This window comes from Mesoplodon bidens, assembly GCF_964165515.1.
Source record: "Mesoplodon bidens genome assembly, chromosome: 4".
Lineage (NCBI taxonomy): Eukaryota > Metazoa > Chordata > Mammalia > Artiodactyla > Ziphiidae > Mesoplodon > Mesoplodon bidens.
Genome location: NC_138160.1, coordinates 129,289,363 through 129,310,288, shown reverse-complemented (window position 1 = coordinate 129,310,288; position 20,926 = coordinate 129,289,363). Strand labels below are relative to the sequence as shown.

The following is a 20,926-nucleotide window of genomic DNA, read 5'->3' as shown; positions in this document are numbered from 1 at the left end:
TTGGCATCCTGGTAGTAGTGATTTCCCAGCTTTAGTTACCATAATTTTTTGGCCCCTTCCAATATTTCTCCAGTATAAAAAACCCTGACTTTTACACAGAGCATTTTTGTGGTTAAATAAGTAGTGATATATGCAGGTGTAATTTTTGATAGGAATTATTTACAAAAGTCATTCTCTACTCATTTGTAAACTACCAATTAGAAGCAAGAAATTAGGATTTGGAGCTTTTGCTTTTGTCCCCCAAGTTTTATTTGCTCTCACAGAACAGTTTATTTTCTGTGTGTTTGCTTGGAGCCAAGCAGGTTGGCATTTAATAAATAATGTTTATTGAATAGCAGTGATGTGGCAAGCTCTGTGCTAAGCACTTTATACATATTATTTTGTTTAATCCTCACAACAATCCTGTGTAGTAGGTGGTATATCCCCATTTTACACCAAAGGGAATGAGACCTGTAAAGGTTAATTAACTTCTTATACTATCTCTGCATGAGAATTAGTTAAGGCATTAAAACCCTAAGAACTGGTAAGGTTCATATAAAAATATATAGTTTAGAATTTAATACAACATTAAAACTTGAAAAGCATCCATATTTGCCAGAGACTTGTATGAAGTCTCAGTGAATTTTTTGAACAATCCAGTGGTATAATCAGCATATGCACTAGTGTATTTAGGAGAGGAATTTGAATTAAATGTGTTATTCTTCCAACTTTCCCATATAACCTGCCTGCTGTATGAGTTTGCTTCTATCTTATGCTGCATTTTTTTGTCTCTGTTGCAACCTGCTGCTATTTTGGGGCCTACAGCAACATACTATTCATGTAGTGGTAAGTTCTCTTTTATGATTCTTGCTAACCCTGAAGAAGTTAGCAGATGATCACTGGTGTTCCAAGAAGACGTTCATCGTGTGTCTTAGATACTCCACATAGTTCTGGTCTAAGCCATAGCTTAGATATTCTTAGATTATCACATTTTGCTCATTTTCACTGCATTAATGTAGTTTCAATCTCCATGTTGGGTGCTTTTGTTATTATTTTAAGAGTAAGATTATGTGGGGCTACAATTACTCTCTTTAAAAGAAGCTTTAAAATTAGCTTTTTTTTTTTTTGGCTTATTTCCCTGAGCTTCTCATGCTGTCCCTCCCAAAATTCTTTATTTTGATACACAGGATATATAAAAGTAGAATTTCTAATAGGAATTTCTGAACTCTGTTTAGGACAAATATGGTCTTGGAACCAGGCTTCAGCGACCACGAGCTGGTACAACCATCAGTACCCTTGCTGGACTTTCGTAAGTTTGGACGTTAAATGGCTTTGAGGGAAAAAGCTGATATCAGAATGAACATTGAAGGAATGTGGTTTTAAAGTTAAAAACAGTTGCCAATGGGGAAGAAGATACTCATACTTAGGAAAAACCTAAACAGAATATTCTACAGTAGAGGAATACTTTAATTATTGATATCATGGACTTTGAAGATATTCAGGTGGACCCTTGAGAAATGATGGCTTTTATCTTTTAGCCTTAAAGAAGGAGAGGACCAGAAAGAGATAAAGGTTGAGCCAGCTCAGGCTGTAGATGAAGTGGAACCTCTACCTGAAGACTATTACACGAGACCAGTAAATTTAACAGAGGGTAATTTTATACATGATTCTGCTTTGTTTGTATTTTACATCTAATTCTGTTTTTGTTACTTATATATGCCTTGTGATTTGAGGTTTTTTTTTTTGATTTGAGATTTTTAATAGCATAGTTGTTAGTACTAAAATGAGTCATGTAGAAAATAAAATAGATGTAATCATTTGAAGAACTTTAAAACATTTGTCAAATTTCTATATTGTAGTTTTTTGAAGAGCACTATTCACAAAGGCAGTGTTATTTTGTGTAATTATCTCATATACGTCTGATTTTGAGCAAGTCATTGTAAACCAAGCTTGGTTTCTGCCTTTCATGCTAGTGACCACCCTTCAGCAGCGCCTCTTACAGCCTGACTTCCAGCCAATCTGTGCTTCACAGCTCTATCCTCGTCACAAGCATCTTCTGATCAAACGGTCCCTGCGCTGCCGAGTAAGTATTCCTTTCTGTAGAGTTGTCATTTGTGTAAGAGAAAAGCAAAAATAAACACGATTGGCATCTGGTCAGTATCAAAACCTCTGGAATGTAGTAAATGTAAAAAATGCTTGTACATAACGTTCCAGTGGCCAGGCACTATTTTAAAACTTTCAAGATAAACTTAATCCCCCTAACTCAGTGAGGTAGGTACTGTTGTTACCCTTGTTTTACAGATGTGGAAGCTGGGGGTATTTGAAGGTTAAGTTCATACTGCTAACCCCTAAAAGAATGGTGAAAGAATATAAAGCTTTTAGTCCAGTAGAGAGGGGGAAAAAAGGACTAATAAAAAAAATCAATTTGCAAGAAAGAAGAAAAATCAGCAAAAGCCTCTGGGAATCTATGAAACTAACAGCAGGGTTTCTTCAATAAATAAAAGAAACATTGTAAAAGAAAACAAAGTATGAAAAAAAAATGGAAAGGAAACCTTTGCGATCAGTACCATCCAACAGAACTTTTCTGTGGTGATGGAAATGTTCTTTATCTGCATAGTCCAGCATGTTAGCCACTAGTCACCTGTGGCTACTGAGCACTTGAAATATGGTAGTGCAGCTGAGGGCCTGAATCTTTCTAAGATGAAATTCATTTAAATAATCACATGTGACTAGTAGCTCCTGTTATCAAATAACACAGCATTAGATTAGAAGAGGCCTATCAACCAAACGCAGTGTATAGACTTTAATTCCTGATTCAAACACAGCATAGAAAGATAGAAAGAAAGGGACCAGGGGAGGAGGGAGGGAGGAAAGAAAAATGTGTGAAACCTTTGGGGAAATTTAAATACTGACTGGATTTTTTAATGCTATTAAAAGAATTATTCATTTTTTTAGGGATAATAATGGTATTGTTATTTTTTTTAAGTATCTTTTAGAGCTGCATACCAAAATGTTTAAGGATGAAATGACATGATGTCCGATATTTGTTTCAAAATAGTCAGGCATGAGGAGTGGGTAAGAGTCTAGGTGAAACAAGATTGGCCATTGTTGCTAACACGTTGCTGATTGTTGAAGTTGGGTGGCTGGTACCAAGGGATTTATAATACCACTCTGTATTTTTGCATATGTTAAAAAAATTTCTATATTGAAAAACCTTTTTAGAAAGAAAGGGGCTTCCCTGGTGGCACAATGGTTGAGAATCCACCTGCTAGTGCAGGGGACACGGGTTCAAGCTCTGGTCCGGGAAGATCCCACATGCCGCAGAGCAACTAAGCCTGTGTGCCACAACTATTGAGCCTGCGCTCTAGAGCCCACGAGCTACAACTACTGAAACCCGCAGGCCTAGGGCCCGTGCTCCGCCACAAGAGAAGCCACCACAATGAGAAGCCCGCTCGCCACAACTAGAGTAAATCCCGCACGCAGCAACAAATACCCAAGGCAGCCAAAAATAAATAAATAAATTTATTTAAAAAAAAAACGAAAGGAAAAGCCCACTTTAAATATAAAGACACATATAGATTAAAAGTAAATGGAGAAATCCAAAAATGGGCAGAAGACCTAAACAGACATTTCTCCAAAGAAGACATACACATGGCCAAGAGGCACATGAAAAGCTGCTCAACATCACTAATCATTAGAGAAATGCAAATCAAAGCTACAATGAGGTATCACCTCACACCAGTTAGAATGGGCATCATCAGAAAATGTGCAAACAACAAATGCTGGAGAGGGTGTGGAGAAAAGAGAACCCTCTTGCACTGTTGGTGGGAATGTAAATTGATGCAGCCACTATGGAGAACAGTAAGGAAGTTCCTTAAAAAACTAAAAATAGAATTACCATATGATCCAGCAATCCCACTACTGGGCATATACCTAGAGAAAACCATAATTCAAAAAGACACATGCACCCCAGTGTTCATTGCAGCACTATTTACAATAGCCAGGTCATGGAAGCAACCTAAATGCCCATCAACAGACGAATGGATAAAGAAGTTGTGGTAATATATACAATGGAATATTACTCAGCCATAAAAAGGAAGGAAATTGGGTCGTTTATGGAGACGTGGATGGATCTAGAGACTGTCATACAGAGTGAAGTAAGAAAGAAAAACAAATGTCATATATTAACGCATGTATGTGGAACCTAGAAAAATGGTACAGATGAACTGGTTTGCAGGGCAGAAATTGAGACACAGATGTACAGAACAAATGTATGGACATCATGGGGGATAGCCACAGGGGTGGGGGGGATGGTGGTGTGATGAATTGGGTGATTGGGATTAACATGTATGCACTGATGTGTATAAAATTGATGACTAATAAGAACCTGCTGTATAAAAAAATAAATAAAATTAAAAAATTAAAAACAAAAGTAAATGGAGAAAAATATACCATGTCAATACTAATTGAAAGGAAGCAAGAGTAGCCATATTAATTTCAGACAGAACAGACTTCAAAGTAAAGACAGTTATGAGGGATAAAGAAGGGTATTACATAATGGTAAAGGGGTCAGTTCTCCAAGAAGATGTAACAATTCTTAATGTGTATGTGCTGAACAATAGAGTGTCAAACTGTGTGAGGCAAAACCTGATAGAACTGCAGGAGAAATAGGTGAGTCCACCATCGTAGTTGGAGTCTTCAACACCTGTCTCTCAGAAATGGACAGATCCAGCAGGCAAAAAATCAGTTTCATATTGACCCATCGATCTCACTTCTAGGAGTCTATCCTGAAGGTACACCTCTACAAACCAAAATATATAGAAGTTAGGGTACATCCACACAATGAGTACCAAAAATCTATAAAACAGAATGTACTAATGTGGGATGTATTTTTAAATGCAAAAAGCAGGGTGCTCAGCAGGTACATAACTTTTTGTATAAGAAAAGAGGGAAAATAAATATATAAACGTAAAAAATATTTGTGTATGTTAGATTAATAGACTGTTGGGACAGAATAGAGAAAGCAGAAACAGACTCATGCATGTGAGGAAACTTGATTTTACTAAATAGGCCTTGCAGGTCCCTGGGGAAAGAATACTATTGAAATTTTGCTAGGTCAAATGATTCTATGAAAAAAAAATAAAATTGGGTCTCTAACTCACAGCATACACAAAAGTCAATTTCAGGAGCATTGGAAACTTTAAAGAGTAAATATGATGACCAGTATGTCTAGAAGGAAATATGGGAGAATATTCTTTATGGCTTCTAGTTAAGGGAGTAGTCCGAAAATAAGACAAACCATAAAGGAAAAGTTATATATTTGACACATTAAAAGTAAAATTTATACCCCCATTCCAAAGAAAACCGATAAAGAAATGAAAAGGTAGGCCATAGACTGAGAAAAGTAATTTGTAAGGTATATAATTGACAAAGAATTAGTATCCAGAATATGTGAAGAAGTATAGCAAATCAGTAAGGAAAAGATACCCAGTATAAAAATAACAAATAGGTACTAACTTGCAATTTATGGCAGAGGAAATCCCAATACCCAATAAATAGGAAAGATATGCAAACATGTACAGTAATCAGGGAAATGTACATTAAAACTACAGTGAGAAACTATTTCATAATCATCAGATTGGCAAAAGTTAGCAGTTTGGCAATATCCATCAAAATAATGCAGGCTTCCTTGGTGGCGCAGTGGTTGAGAGTACGCCTGCCGATGCAGGGGACGTGGGTTCGTGCCCCGGTCCGGGAAGCTCCCACATGTCGCGGAGCGGCTAGGCCCGTGAGCCATGGCCGCTGAGCCTGCGCGTCCGGAGCCTGTGCTCCGCAACGGGAGAGGACACAACAGTGAGAGGCCAGCGTACCGCAAAAATAAATAAATAAATAAAAAATAATAGATGCATGCATCCACTTTTAGGAAATTATCCTACAGATATATTTATACGTGTGGGAAGTGATTTGCATACAGGATTACTCATTGCTGCATTATTTGTAGTAGCAAAATCATGGAAACATCACTTTGGGTCTGGTTACATAAGTTATGGAAATCATTACGGTAGGACACAGAGGTACATCTGTGTGTGCTGGTATGTCATTCCAAGATCGATTCAGTGAAAAAGGCAGAAGAATATAAAATGTTCTCTTTTGTGTTACTGTAAAAAAGAAAGGTGATGTATGTGTATACTTCTATGTGCATCAGCTATCTGTGAGAAAACACATGAGAAGCTTGTTGGCTCTGGGGAGAGGAACAGTGGGACAGGTAACTGGTATCTTTACACTGTTTCTTTTTTATACCATTAAAAAAATGTTTTAACCGGATGCATGTGGAACCCATTGAAGAAAGTAAGCAAGTAATTGTTACTGTATTTTAAAGCATGAGATCTGGAATCACACCACTTGGATTTAAATCCCAGCTCCAAGTCTTACTGGCTCTGTGAAGTTTGCACAGATTATATACCTTTCCTGTGTCCCATTTTTATCATCTGTGACATAGGGACAATAATAATTATAGTACCTACACCTACCTTGTAAAGTTGATGTGATGTTTAAACTCACCTAAACCAAGAATGCTTATCTTTTAGGCTAGTAGAAAGGAAATTATAAAAGACTAATAATAATATAAAAGAAAACAAGGAAGGGACTTCCCTGGCGGTCAGGTGGTTAAGACTCCACACTTCCACTGCAGGGGGCACAGGTTCAATCCCTGGTCAGGGAACTAAGATCCCGCATGCCGCAAGTCACGGGCAAAAAAACAAACAAAGCAAGGAAGAGGAAAACTCAGAAAAATCCACATCTTTCATACTTAATAAGAAGTCTGTGTTACTATTTCAGTAGTTTTGAAGCACTACAAGGTTATTAATATTTGATAGTGTGGTTGCTAATTTCCAGAAGTCCAAAACATCTTTTGTATATTTTGGTTATGGGTAGTATACACTCTATTTCAAAACATCTGTGATCTTTCAGCAAAGTAAAACCAAACTAGTAAATGCTATGCTTCTGGATTTGGCATGTCTCTGGATCAGTAGAGTGTGTTCCTGTTTTCCTCTGATACATATTTTTTTCTTTTTAGAAATGTGAACATAATCTGAGCAAGCCAGAATTTAATCCAACATCTATCAAATTCAAAATCCAGCTGGTTGCTGTGTGAGTATTTGGGATTGGTGTTTTGGGTTACTGGTTTTTTTTGTTTTTTCACTGTGACATGTGCTTACTCTTGGCTTAAAAAAGGAAAGAGAAACTACTTCAGAATAATCTTGCTGTTTTGTTCCTGTTTTGGTTTTGAAATACATACCAGGAAGTTGAAGGCAAATTTACAGACACAGAATCCAGGGTGTTATATCAGGGCACATGATAGTATGGTCTGTGGCAATGTGGTATGTTGCTGGTTGGAGAGTCACTAGTCATTCATCACAAATGATAAAGTACCTCCGTTTGGGAATGATCTCTTTAAAAAATTAATAAAATAAAATATAGCAGATGGGAGAATATCCCTGTAACAATGTTCCTGCTATTTAACTGTGTTCTGATAATGCTTTGTTGAGTGGGATAAAAGTGATTTAATTAGTGTTAACTCACTGAGACTTGTCAATAGAAGGGAATTTTGTGTATGAAAATCATCTATCAAAGAAGAAAAATTAGGAAACGATTGTCTTGACTTTAGGGTGAGAGAGCCCTTCCCAAGTAAGGCAGGAAGCCCAGAAGCCACTAAGGAAAGTCGCCAGCTTTGACCTTAGCAGAAAGATATGAGTTGTAAAAACCAAAATTGACAACAAAGTCCCGAGACAGTAGAGCAAGAAAGAATATTTGCTACTCCATGATAAATAAAAGTTTAGTATCCCTGGAATGTGCTTGTTGAGGGGGGCGGGATGAGGTAGGGCAAAGGATTTGAACATGTAGCTCACAGAAGAGAAATTCCAAATGGCCGGTAAATATATGGAAAGATGCTGAGACTTGATAGGAAAATTTTAAATAATAAGTAGTATTGAGTGCTAGTGAGCGTGTGGGTAAACGTACTTGCATACATTGTTGGTAGACTGAATTGCTAGAGTCTTTTTGGAGAGACACCTGGAATATCAAGACAGAATGACATAGACCTTTTAACCTGGTAGTGCTGTCTCAGGAATCTATTCTCTAGAAACAAAGCAATATATAAAGACCAATACTTAAAGATGTGTGTTATAACATTTTAAAGGCAAAAAGCTGGAAACAATTTTAATGTCAAACTGATTAACCATTAACAAAAAAAATTGATTAAATTGAGATACACTCATGTAGAATATTATGCAACAATTAAAAAGAAATCATTGGCAGTCAAAATGGCAGAGAAGTGCTGGCCTCATGACTTAGGAGGGCCAGATATGGGTTCTGGCACTTACAGAATTTGTCTAAACTGATTTCCCTCATCTCTGAAATGGGCATAACACCAGTCCTACCTCTCTCTTGTGGTTGTTGAGAAGGATCAGATGAGCTATACGTTCACAAATGCTTTGTAACTGTAAATCACCGTACAGTATGTTCTGTTTTCCCAACTATTATTTAATGCATGACTGGTTAGGACTACAAAAATGGCATGTGAAGTGTGGTACGAACTCCTTTCTTAATTAAGAATTACGCTCATTACAGAAATCCTGAATGACAGGATGTGCTTTGCATCAGTTTCTTAAGATTGCTTTGAAAAAAAGTGCTTTTCTTCTGGCATCATGGCAGAGTCACCGGGGAATCTTAATACATGTGTTCTGGTCACACATCAGACCAGCTAAGTCCAAATCCTTGATAGTGGGGCTCTTGAATTTGTATCAAGTTACTCAGGTAGTCCTGATGACTGTCATGAAAAATACCTAGCCTGAAGTTAAAATACCTTAATGCTAAGATGCACCCCTACCCCTGCTCACTTGTAGTGTTTCTGCAATAGATTTTGTCTTATGTTAATATATGCACGATAACATTTATGCATGCTTTGTTCCAAGCACTTTTTGCACTATTATTTAATTTATTCTTCACAATAACCTCAAGATAAAGGTACTTTCAATGTTCTCATTTTATAACCGAGACACAAAGAGGTAAATATCTTGCCCTGCTCTTTACAAAGAAGTATCTTGGTATATAAACACTAAGCTGGAATTTGAACCTGGGTTTTGACGTTTTGAGTCCAGAACAAGCACATACAAGTACAAAATTCTATTGTCTTATTTAGAGAGGTAGTGTAACATAGTGGTTAAGAGCAAGGACCCTGCAGCCAGACTTCCTAGATTTGAATGCTGGCCACTTACCAGCAAGCTACTTCTCCCAAGCCTAGTTTCTTCCTCTTTATAATGGGGATAATAGTAATATCTATTTTACGCAGTTGCAGTGCAGATTACATGAGTTAATATTTGTAACATACTTCAAATGTTACACATAGTAAGTGCTATATAAAAGTGGTAAGTAGGTGGTAGTGTTTTTATACCCCTATAATGTATTATTAAATCAGTCTTGGATCTTGTAACCAGTTGCCTATAGGTTTACAGAAATGAATTAATAAAAATCTCAAAAAATATATCTAATACATATAGAAGGTAGAGATATCTGCCATGATGCACACACACATATAGGCTCTAAACTAGAGGTATATGTAAGATTTCAGAAAGAATTCATTACCAGTTTGGTTTCATATCTTAAGTTCTTATCGAAGTGGTATGATTCTTTAAAATTATCTCTGACATGTTCTAATTAACGTGAAGAAATCATTTCTTTGCTGCACTACCTTTAAAAAAAAGTAACAATTTTAAGAGACTCCAATGACCATTAATGCGTTTTTTTATTCACGCATAGCAATTATATCCCAGAAGTGAGAATCATGTCAATTCCCAACCTTCGCTACATGAAGGTTAGTACCATGCTTATTTACGGGAAGAGAAAGAATTAATTGATCAGAGATGTGTGCATATATGTATGTGGTGGCTGTGTGTATTTGACATGGGATGCAATGAGCAAGGGATAAAAAAGAAGAAAGTTTGAAATAATAAAGGGATTGAGATTTTAAGTGTCCCTAAGCTGGGATTCTTGATAACAGCATCTTTGAAATATATGCAGAAGGAGCAGTGTGCACATTACATTGAGGTAGAATCATGGCAGGGAGAGAAAGGAGATGTTAGACCCCACAGGCATCTTCAGCTCTCCTCCAGCCAGGAGATTCTCCACCATCTCACGTGTGTGTATGTGTGAGATATCAGGAATCAACTAGATTTCTTCTTTACCACAGCCCCTCTCTTCTTTGAGGTCCTTATCTCCCATACACTGACACCCCAGTGAATTGCACAGTGTTCTGCAGCAGCGTCTTAGTTCTTTCATGCTGCTCATAAAGACACTTTTATAGTCCCTGTTCATTTTAATTTTATTTATTTTTTTGCTAATGTAAAGAGCATACCAAACAAGGGCAAATTATGGTGCAAGAAAACTTAAAAGTCTTTTACAGTCTTGATGTGCCATTTTTTTCCTATGCTAATATATCTGGCTAGCCTGTGGCTCCCATATTTTATTTATGAGGGCTTCCTTCTTTTTAGTCCTTAAGTGGAGACCTGGGTAGGGCAAGAGTTATAAACTTTAAACAGTCACTTAGATAATGTGTATTTCTCAGAATTTCTGCATCTAGTAACTGGCCCTTTCTGTGGGATCTATTCCATTTCCTCAGTGAAATAGAAGCTCCAGAGAGTGTGTAAACTAGCATATAAGTAAAAGAATGGGAGTTAGTGAGCACTTGGAGAATGCAGTGATGTAGAGGCACAGGTGGGTGTTACTGTTGAAGAGTAATGCTGGAGGCGTGGAGGTCGGAGGGGGTGATGATTTTGTGATCTAAGCATCTAGGAAAGTGGACCTAGGTGGCAGCAGTGGAACATGTCTGCAAGATGCCTTTCCTTTTCCCCAGGAGAGCCAGGTCCTCCTGACTCTTACGAATCCAGTGGAAAACCTCACCCACGTGACTCTGTTGGAGTACGAGGAGGGGGACCCTGATGATATCAACAGCACTGCTAAGGTAGGAACGCTTTGCCTCATCCTGAGTAACCCTGACTTCTCCTGGAGTGGCCTCATTTGCCTTGGCTTAAAGGACTCCACACTGTCTCATTTTCACATCCGAACAGTCATCAAGTTCTTCTGATTTCACCTCTTGAGTTTTTTTTACTTTATCCGCAAGCACACTGCCACTGCCCTTTTTGAAGGTCTCATCATTTCTTACGTGGACTGTGACAGTAACTTCCTAACTCCCTGTTTTTTCTTCACCCCCACTTTCATGCCAGCCCATCTTCCATCTTGCCATTAGGGTGATCTTTCTAAGATCTAACTCTGATCATGGCATGCAGCTTGTTTGGTGTCCCTCTGACGTTGGGATGAAGTCCACATTCCTTGGCATAGCTTAAGAGCTCCCTGATGTCCTCACCTCTCTCTTTTCTTCCAGGATGACCTTCCCTGAAACCCCCAAATCTAGCATTCTTGAAATTGTGCATATTAATGGTTGAGATCCAAGCATATCCAATGGGTCATAAACTTTCATGCTTCTGAAGGACTGCATATGCTATTCATTTTATCTAGAATTCCTCCTTCCCATCCCCACTCCCCTGACATATATGGCCACACCTCTCTTTCTGCCTGATGCATACTCATTTTTCAAGACACAAAGGAAATAACATTTCCTTTTAAAAGCTGGTGTGCCTCCACTAGATGCCCTCTGCTTACACAGAGTATACATAACACTAAATATATTTTTTTAATAGTCTGTTTGTTTGTTTGTTTGTTTATTTATTGGCTGTGTTGGGTCTTCATTGCTGCACGCGGGCTTTCTCTGGTTGCGGCGACTGGGGGCTACTCTCCGTTGCAGTGCGCGGGCTTCTCATTGTGGTGGCTTCTCTTGTTGCGGAGCATGGGTTCTAGGTGCGTGGCTTCAGTAGTTGTGGCTCACGGGCTTAGTTGCTCTGTGGCATGTGGGATCTTCCTGGACCAGGGATCGAACCTGTATCCCCTGCGTTGGCAGGTGGATTCTTAACCACTGCGCCACCAGGGAAGTCCAAGTACTAAATATTAAAATAGGTGATTTTGACTCTCAGTGTTGGTTGAATGAATGAAATGAGGCTTTTCTTCTACATTTTGCTACTTCATGATTCATCTAGTACTTGAAATTTTAGAACAAGAACTTTTCTCTATAGACCGTCTATTACTGACTCATAATTCAGCATGATACTCATAACAAAAGTTGGTAGAAAGGATGCCTGTATCTTTAATTAGCTGTTATTCAAGTTATACTTATTAGTAGAGAATTTATCTTTTTTTTTTACTTCTGCTTTTTAATGATTTCATTTACTAGCATCACTTCCAAAGAGAGATGACACTCATCTGTCCTTGCTCCTTTTTAAAATAACACTAATAAGCTGTGCCAGTGAGGATAGAGACAGAAATACGTGCCTGATGAGTATACCCAGCTTATGGATTTGCCATTTTTCTCTCTCTTCACAGCTCCCCGGCCACATTTATATCCATAATTAGTAATATCGTTTACATTGTTATCTGTTAACTTCTAACATAGCGAAGTTGAAGCCTAGTTACAACATAAGGCTAAGTGTAAAGAATGCTTAACTGTTTTTCATGGCCATAAACATACCCAATATCTGCATTTCAGAAAATATGTTGGAACCACTGTTTCACATTATGTTTTTTCTTTTTTTAAAAAAAATGAAGAACTGTTTCAGATATACCACAAAGCATAAAGAATAACATAGCAAACACCCATATTCCCCCAGCCCCTTAAGAAATAAAACATTAAAGACGCAATTGAAGCCCCCCGCATCCTGCCCACTTAAATTCCCCTTAGCAGCCCCAATGAAGAAAGCACTCACCTGACTTTACCATTCCCTTAAATTTCTTTGTTCTTATACTTTTATCAGAAATGTCCAAACAATATGTTTGTTAAACTTTTTATAAGTGAAATAATGTATGTTTCTTGAAACTTGCTGCTTACTTCTGCATGTCTAGCTCAGGGCAATACTTTTCTGTATTCCACTGAATGAATGTTCTACACGCACTGGTTCCTTCTGAGGCAGCTCTCTTTGTGTTGCTCTCCAGGTGGTGGTGCCTCCCAAAGAGCTTGTTTTAGCTGGCAAGGATGCAGCAGCAGAGTATGATGAGTTGGCAGAACCCCAGGACTTTCAGGATGATCCTGAGTGAGTGATCCTTTTGTCTCTCTCTCTCTCACACACACACACACACACACACACACACGTCATAGTTGGCTCGTACACGAGGCCCACTCACAGATCTCAGTTTTCTTATCTGAATTTTTAAAGTAATTTTTTCTTCCTATTTATAAAAATAATTACTATAGAAATTTGGTGAATATATATTTATATTTATATATAAAACCATGAAGAAGAAAATAAAATCTCACCACCAGAGATTAGCACCATTAACATTTCCATCAGTGGGATCTTTCTGTAAGCACAGTTTTTTTGTTTTTTGGGGGTTTTCTTGCGGTACGCAGGCCTCTCACTGTTGTGGCCTCTTCCATTGCGGAGCACAGGCTCCGGACACGCAGGCTTAGCGGCCATGGCTCACGGGCCCAGCCGCTCCATGGCATGTGGGATTTTCCCGGACCAGGGCACAAACCCATGTCCCCTGCATTGGCAGGCGGACTCTCAACCACTGCACCACCAGGGAAGCCCAAGCACAGTTTTTATAACCTATGTTTCCTGTGTTAAAAAATTTTCAAGTGCATGATTGTTAATGGTTGTGGACAGGATATAGTATTCTATCCCCAAAGATTTACCATTGGATTTGTCCACCTGCCCCCCAACCTTTCCATCTTAGAGTAACAGATTTTACTCTCTCATACCTAATAACTGAGAAGTAAAAAACCAAACCTTTCCCAGATGAGGAACAGAAATCACATCAGTTATTTGAACAGAGAGAATTTAATATAAAGACTTGTTAACTGGGTAACTTCAAAGGTTAAGAAGAAATCTGAAATATCCCAGAGATGGTAATTTTATGAAGCAGTTACCACTCCTAGGGCTGAGGGAACAAAGGGAAATGGTTTAAATGATTCAAATTTAGAAGCTTGAGGGAGGAGCCCCATGGAGCTGAAACTCAGACCTCTGGGAAATGGGAGCGGGGACACTGCCTGACGGGTGCTGGCATCACAGGGTGCCAGAGGAGGGGTGGCATGCTGAAGCTGGTTATGCAGTTGGAAAACCTGGACACTGCCACTTCCTGAGTGAAGAGGCATTGCTGGAGTGCTGCCCACAGGAGCTGCATGCAGACAGGAAGCTCACCGGGAGAACCAGGCCCCTTCTTCCTGCAGGCTTCTGGTCTCCATTAGAGCCCCTAAAGGGAGCCTGGTAAGGAGCCAGCCTACCAAGCAGAAATGTGGTTAGCAGAATCCTGTGTCACAAAGCAGGCTACAGAAAGTGGGCTTGGAGCTGAAAAGCAATAGCATTTAATACACTGGTGTAGGGAATATTTAAGGTTTTTTAACAGAATGATCAAAAACTCCCTCCACAAGATCCCGGAAAGAAGAAATAACATGGGACAAATTAGAAAGACAAAGTGAGGGCAAAGAGGAGGTTAGTACGGTGATTACCAAACTTGGGTGAACTTCAGAAAGCACCAGCATGCGTGTTTTAATTTTTTTTTTTTAAATTCTGTATAGAGTACCAGACCCCACAGCTTCTCTTTAACAGGTCTAGGTAGGCACCAGGAATCTGAATTTTTTTTAAAAAAGCTTCCCAGGCATCAGTGGTTGCCTGGGAAATTAAAGCTAGAAAGACATTTTCTTTTTTACTATTTTTGAACTGAATTTTTTAAATGAATCTGATGTAAATCAAAGGTTTGATTAGTTACTAAAAAATGATTGTGTTAGTATAATACAAAATGCATTCTCTATAATCCTTGCTTTATATAAATTAAGTACAGAAATTTGTTAAGCCAAGGTGAACTTCTGGAAAGATCATCTGAGATAAATTCCAGTCAGATTACATGACAGATTAATGAAAGAAATTTAATTATATTCCACATTATTGTACTTTATAGGACTTCCAGATATCTGGAAATCAGTAGTACTAATACTGGGTAATATGTAAATATTTTATTTCAGTAACTTTTCTTAAAGTAATTGAGTATCATCTGGATAGTAGATCAAATTCTGTTTATTTCATTGCCTTTTGACTTTTTGAAGCTAAGTTATTTAAACACAAACTTCAAGTGCATATCAGAAAACTGAAATGGAAACTTCAACTAAAGAGATTTTTTTCTATTCTAAAAATTCCTAATTTACAGACTCTATTTACAAAACACACTGATTTATGGTATTCCAGAGACTCCTTTAAAGCTCCGAGTTAGCATCCGTCTATATCCTATAGAAATAATACCGTATGTATATAAAGGTTAATGTGAAGGGATGTGTATAACAGAGGAAATTGGTGTATACTAATTATGGTCGCTATGCACCCATTAAGTAGAAAAGGCCTATATATACCAATATGGACAGGTGTTTGTGATAAACAGTGAAAAAAAGCATGTTACAGAATAGTGACCCTTTTGTGTTGGTTAAAAAAGCAGAAAAGTGTAAGTGCACAGAAAAATATTTGGTAGGTTAAGAGCCAAACCGTTTACAGTTGTTCTCTGTACTGAAGAGGAAAATAAGAGGAAAGACTTACTTTTCCCCATTTAAAATTTTTATGACTATATTTTACTGTTGTAATATTAAAAAAATAAGGAGGTCAGCATTTTGCTGAAGAAACTCTTCATTGTTGACAAACGGGATGGTGGTCATATCTTGTCAACAGAGATTTCCTGTGGGGCATAAAATGACTGTGAGTCTAACAGGCTTGGCTGACTTGCGACCTGCCTAATACTATGCTTATTTCCTTCCATAGCATTATAGCCTTCAGAAAGGCCAACAAAGTGGGTATTTTCATCAAAGTGACCCCACAGCGTGAGGAGGGTGAAGTGACCGTGTGCTTTAAGATGAAGCACGATTTTAAAAACCTGGCCACCCCCATCCGCCCCATCGAAGAAGCTGACCAGGGTACAGAGGTCATCTGGCTCACCCAGCATGTGGAACTCAGCTTGGGCCCGCTTCTTCCTTAAAGTGTTCCAGTGGCGGGCAGATCCCAAAGGACAGTACCATCACCAACCCGCGTTAAAATGTGGAAGCCGCTGCTTCGTTAGGCCTTGTTTATAATGATGTACCCATGCACTACTGAATCCTGTTCCTAGGAGGTTGGGGGCATAGGCAAGGCATTAGGAACACAGGGTGACTGCTGTTCCTCTGGCCCTCTCTTCTGTTAACACCCGTAAGTCTGTGTCTCCCTCACTGAACCCTGCACGTTGACTAATAACAGCATAGTTCCATCCCAAGAAAGGGGGTGGCTGTTTCCTGGAGTGGCATTCGATTGACCACTTGAGAAACTGACCATACTATCTCCCGATCTGATCTCATAAAGGATCACAATCTCACAGATGAAACTTAAAATAACCGAAAGGTAGGCCCGCTATTGATGACCCAGCATTGGTCTCAGTATACCAGCTGCTTTTTGCATTCCACTAGATATGATCTAGCACTCTAAACGTATCCCTTCACTTGCCATCTTGGCTCCCATCCATTTGACAGGATAATAGAATCGTCATGTTGTCTTTAGTTTTGTGATGATTGGAAAAACCAGTGAAATAGTTAAGGCACCTTAATTTGCCCTCTTTTAAGTGAATATAAGATACTTATTTATTAATTGTTCTTAAAAAATTTTTCCCAGTAGAATACAGAACTTTTTCTTCTAGGAAGAATTTGAGAAGCAAGCAATTACGTGTCATGTCAAGGGGGTGGCAAATTCTGTTCATTTTAACTGTCGCCACAATATCCAGGGACTGATGCTGCCGCAGCGAGCCCATCTTTATGTCTTACTCCCTACCCTTCTCTTCGGCTCGGCCTCTTTAACTCAATAAATTGTTCTGAGTACTGGGGACCTGGAAAGAGCCCAAAGAAAACTTGGTGGACAAGTTCACTTCTGGAATGCAGAAAACATTTTAAATGTTAGATGTTTATCATGATCTGAACTAATGTTCTTTCCATTGATTTGAAGGGGAAAGTTAACATTTGTAATCTCTTGACTCCAAAACTGGATATTCAGAAAAAGAACCTTCTCCCTTCCTGCATTTAAGGCTTTTATCATACGGTTTGTCAAATAAGAGCATTTTGACCATAAGTCAAAAAGAATACTTGCCTAACAGCACACATGCTGTTTTCACTTGGTATCCTGGAGTTGGGTTGCTAACCTTAATTTCTGTGATGTTTTCTCAACTGAGACTTGACAAAGTAGACCACCACCTGCACCACACTTTCTGTAAATGTATTGTTAGCAAGCAGCCAACAGACTTTTGGGGAAAGAGAAATTTCCTGTTTATTCTCGTTTTGTCTTTAAGTTCAAGCCTTTCATTTAAAAAAAAATTAAAGGTATATATAGTAATCTAGAGTACAGACAGGACATAGTTACTTTTCAGCTCCCCTTGGAAGATAAAAATATTTAGGAAGCCTCTGAAAGACACTAAATAGTACTCTTAAGATAAAGCCGATATTATGAAACAGTATTCCACAGAGCAATATGTATGCTGCAGTATGAGAAAAAAACACTCATGTCTCCAATATTATGACAGTAATAACGCTTAGCCTGTTAGGAGTTGGGGCAGGGTGTTGTATAATGACAAATCTGCAGACTATAGAAATAGCTTAACTTTTTGTGACCCCACAGAGTGTCAAATTAATTTTTATTTCACTACTCACTAAAGCCTCCTGTGACGTGAGTGCTCCATATTTGCCAGTGGAGGAGATAAGCCTCAAGGTAGAGGATAGCTTCCTATGTTTACACATTTGCATAGACTACACACAGTTACGTGTTTAAGGCATATAGCTGGTGTTTGTTCCCAGAAATAATAATGTTGAAGTAATGGGTCTCATCACGCCCATGTGACACAGAAACACAAAAACACTATTGATCGTAGAATTTTTTCCTCAGAAGCCAAATTAACTTGCAGAATAACAGAGCCATTGATTTAATGGTTCCTCAAGATAGTTTTCAGTGCAAGCTGGTACTTCGTGTGTTAGTAGAAATGGTTCAGTATCTGTGTGTTAGTAGAAGTGGTTCAATACCTGCAGCTGGTGAATTTGGAATTCTATTTGTTCCTTTTCTATATTCGATTAGGTGCAAGATTTTTAAAGTATAGTCAGTGTGCACCACTGCAGGCAAATTAGATGTCATTAGCACTAGAAACTACAACTTTGGAAACTTAAAGCTAAGTTAATTTGAATTTGTGATTTGATTAGCCCACCAGAGTTTTCTTTTGTTCAGACTGTTTAATGAGCTAAATGTAATGCATATTTATAAAGAAACATCCTTTGTGGTCCCTTTTGGGAATGAGAGGCACTCCTTGGCCTTTATGAATGACAGGTTACTGTTTTGCCTGATTGCGTAACTTCGTGTGGTGAAATAAAGCAGAAAAAGCTTGAAAAGTGTCTTTTGTTTGGTTTCATGAAGACTGATTGGAGTAGCATGCCAGGGGTGGAGTTAGGCTTAGCATGCGAGTCAGTGGGGCATGCTCCCTTCTTCCATTTGTCTAAATGAACTAAGGTAAAACCTCAAGGTAGTTCACTGTAACATTATATAGATAGATGTTGCTTGTGCTCCTTATGAATGTATTATCAGAACCAATATGTAAATGTTATGTTGTTAGGACCCTACCAGCTTTTATCCTGGGTCATTGCTCCCAAAGATATCCTTTTAAGTGTACAAAGTGGCCCAGCCCTCTCAGGTAGCCACTCGTCCACTTTCACCTGTACTCAACTTTTCCCTCCTCTTAACTGTAGATTCATCAACTACTTCCCTTGCTCTCTGCACCCTAGCCACACAAGTCTCTGCTATTCCTGATTCACCCCAGGTTGCGCCCTCTCAGGTTCTTTGCACTGGCTGTTCCCTCTGCCTGGAAAACTCTTCTCCCAGATATCTGTACAACTCAAACCCCCCGCCAGTCAGGTCTGTGCTTAAATGCTTCCTTCTGAGGCTTTCCCTGACCTCCCTGTGTGATAATGCCCTTCCCTAAACACGTATCCCCCTTCTTTGCTGCTTTTTTTCCCCGTAGCACTGATTACCATCCAGCACTATATTTTTTGTTTCATCATATGAGAACATAAGCTCCATAGTACAGGGATTTTTGTCTTTTTTAAAAAATTGATGTATCTGCAGAGCATAGAGCAATGCCTGGCAAGTAGCAGACAATGAATATTTGTTAAATAAATTAATACCATCTTCCTTTTCCTTGTTTACGTAGCTGTTGGTCTTTTATCTTTTTAAAATATATATATACATATGCCTCTTTTTGTCATAAGCCAAATATCTTAACTTCCCTTGAGCTCTCTTGTGGCGGTGTTAGCTCAACCTAGGATACTCCCTAGGTATCCTACTCCCATCTAGATGTGGTCTTAATCTGTAGTACTTAACCTCTCCAGGGCATTTACCTCTGCCTAGTATTGGGTTTTGTATGTGTATAGTTCCTTTGCTGTAATGCACACCCTTGCAGAGCCAAATCCAGGCCCCTTTGTCATCTCTTTCTCCTATATTCCAGTCATAGGGTAGCCTGGAATAAACTCAAAAACTCAGAGCCAAGTCACTTGCTCAACTGCAATATAGTTGATCCTTGAACAATGCAGGGGTTAGGGACACTGACGCTGGGGCAGTCGAAAACCTGTGTATAATTTTACAGTTGGCCCTCTGTATCCAAGGTTCTGCATCCATGCATTCAACCAAGTGCAGATCATGTAGTATTGTAGTATGTATTTAGTGGGGGAGAAAAGTGTGTGTAAGTGGACCCACGCAGTTCAAACCTGTGTTGTTCAAGGGTCAATTGTAGTTAGCTTTATTTATCCCCATTTTCTGGTGGTCAGGGACATCAATAGTGAAATATATTTCACAATACAGACCACCTACACAAGATAATGACTTTAAGTGTTAAGTGAAAGTAACATTAAATGATATGGAATCAAATAGTGAGAAAGTTGTATCATTCTCATGCCCTGCTCCCCTCTCCCCATCCTTCTGTCAAATAAGGATAAAGTATCAGTTCTCTTATGTAGCACTTTTTTTTTTCTTTTAAACATAGGCTTCTGTCTCAGAGCCTTTGGCAGACAACAGAGGCTTACTAAAAAATATTGTTTCATTTTCATTGTACTTGTTCTTAAGGCTACATCTACACAAGCGATATTAATTTTCCATTTACAGAAGTGATAAAAAATGTTCCTCTTAAAATATATTTAAGTAAAATGAGGAGACTTCCACTTGTGCCTATGATGTAGATGTGTGGAAAGAGTGTCACCCTGACTCAAATAAAAAAAGTGGATAGATGACCAAATCATAAATTTTATTGGATCTATCAGATAGTTGATGTGGCAGGGCAGTCAACTAGCCTGAATTTCAAGGAAGGACAGACCCCTCCAAGGAGAGATGGGATGTAGACTGGCTCACCTGTAGCAGAGCATGGGAGGAAGAAGTGTTGACCAACATATAAGCAGGTAAGAGGAAATCAACTAAAAGAATTGCTAAAGGCCAAACTGGGGCTAACATGACAGTATAAAACCCCTGGGAGCCTGAGATACTAGGGGACCTTGCATGCACTGACAAGCTCTTTCCAAAACCTCCACCGGGTGTTCATGAGAAAGACCTGGGGGGAGTGGGGTGCTGGAGCTCTACAGAGCCTCCCTTGGTTTGGAGGCATGCAAAGGAAGGAGGAGTAGGAAAGGCATGAAACCTTGCCTCCCCCTGGCTAGGCCCTTCCCTCATTAGGAGCAAAAAGGCCTAAGCCACTGGGGGAGGAGCAGAAAACCCTGTCTCCCTAGAACACAGGTAAAGACCCGTTGCTGCTGGGACAAGGTAAGAAA

The 20,926-nt window shown here is 38.9% G+C and overlaps 1 protein-coding gene across 1 annotated transcript in view; it reads left to right on the top strand.

The window, feature by feature from the left end:
- Positions 1-18,511, top strand: part of DCTN4 (dynactin subunit 4) — a 32,523-nt gene extending 14,012 nt beyond the window's left edge. Inside the window, exons 6-13 of the mRNA XM_081232496.1 lie at positions 1,215-1,288; positions 1,518-1,630; positions 1,953-2,062; positions 7,055-7,128; positions 9,796-9,850; positions 10,889-10,996; positions 13,075-13,172; positions 15,882-18,511. Coding sequence (XP_081088622.1) covers positions 1,215-1,288; positions 1,518-1,630; positions 1,953-2,062; positions 7,055-7,128; positions 9,796-9,850; positions 10,889-10,996; positions 13,075-13,172; positions 15,882-16,095 — 846 coding nt within the window. The 3' untranslated portion in view covers positions 16,096-18,511. The remainder of the gene's footprint in view (positions 1-1,214; positions 1,289-1,517; positions 1,631-1,952; positions 2,063-7,054; positions 7,129-9,795; positions 9,851-10,888; positions 10,997-13,074; positions 13,173-15,881) is intronic.
- Positions 18,512-20,926: the final 2,415 nt, after the last annotated feature.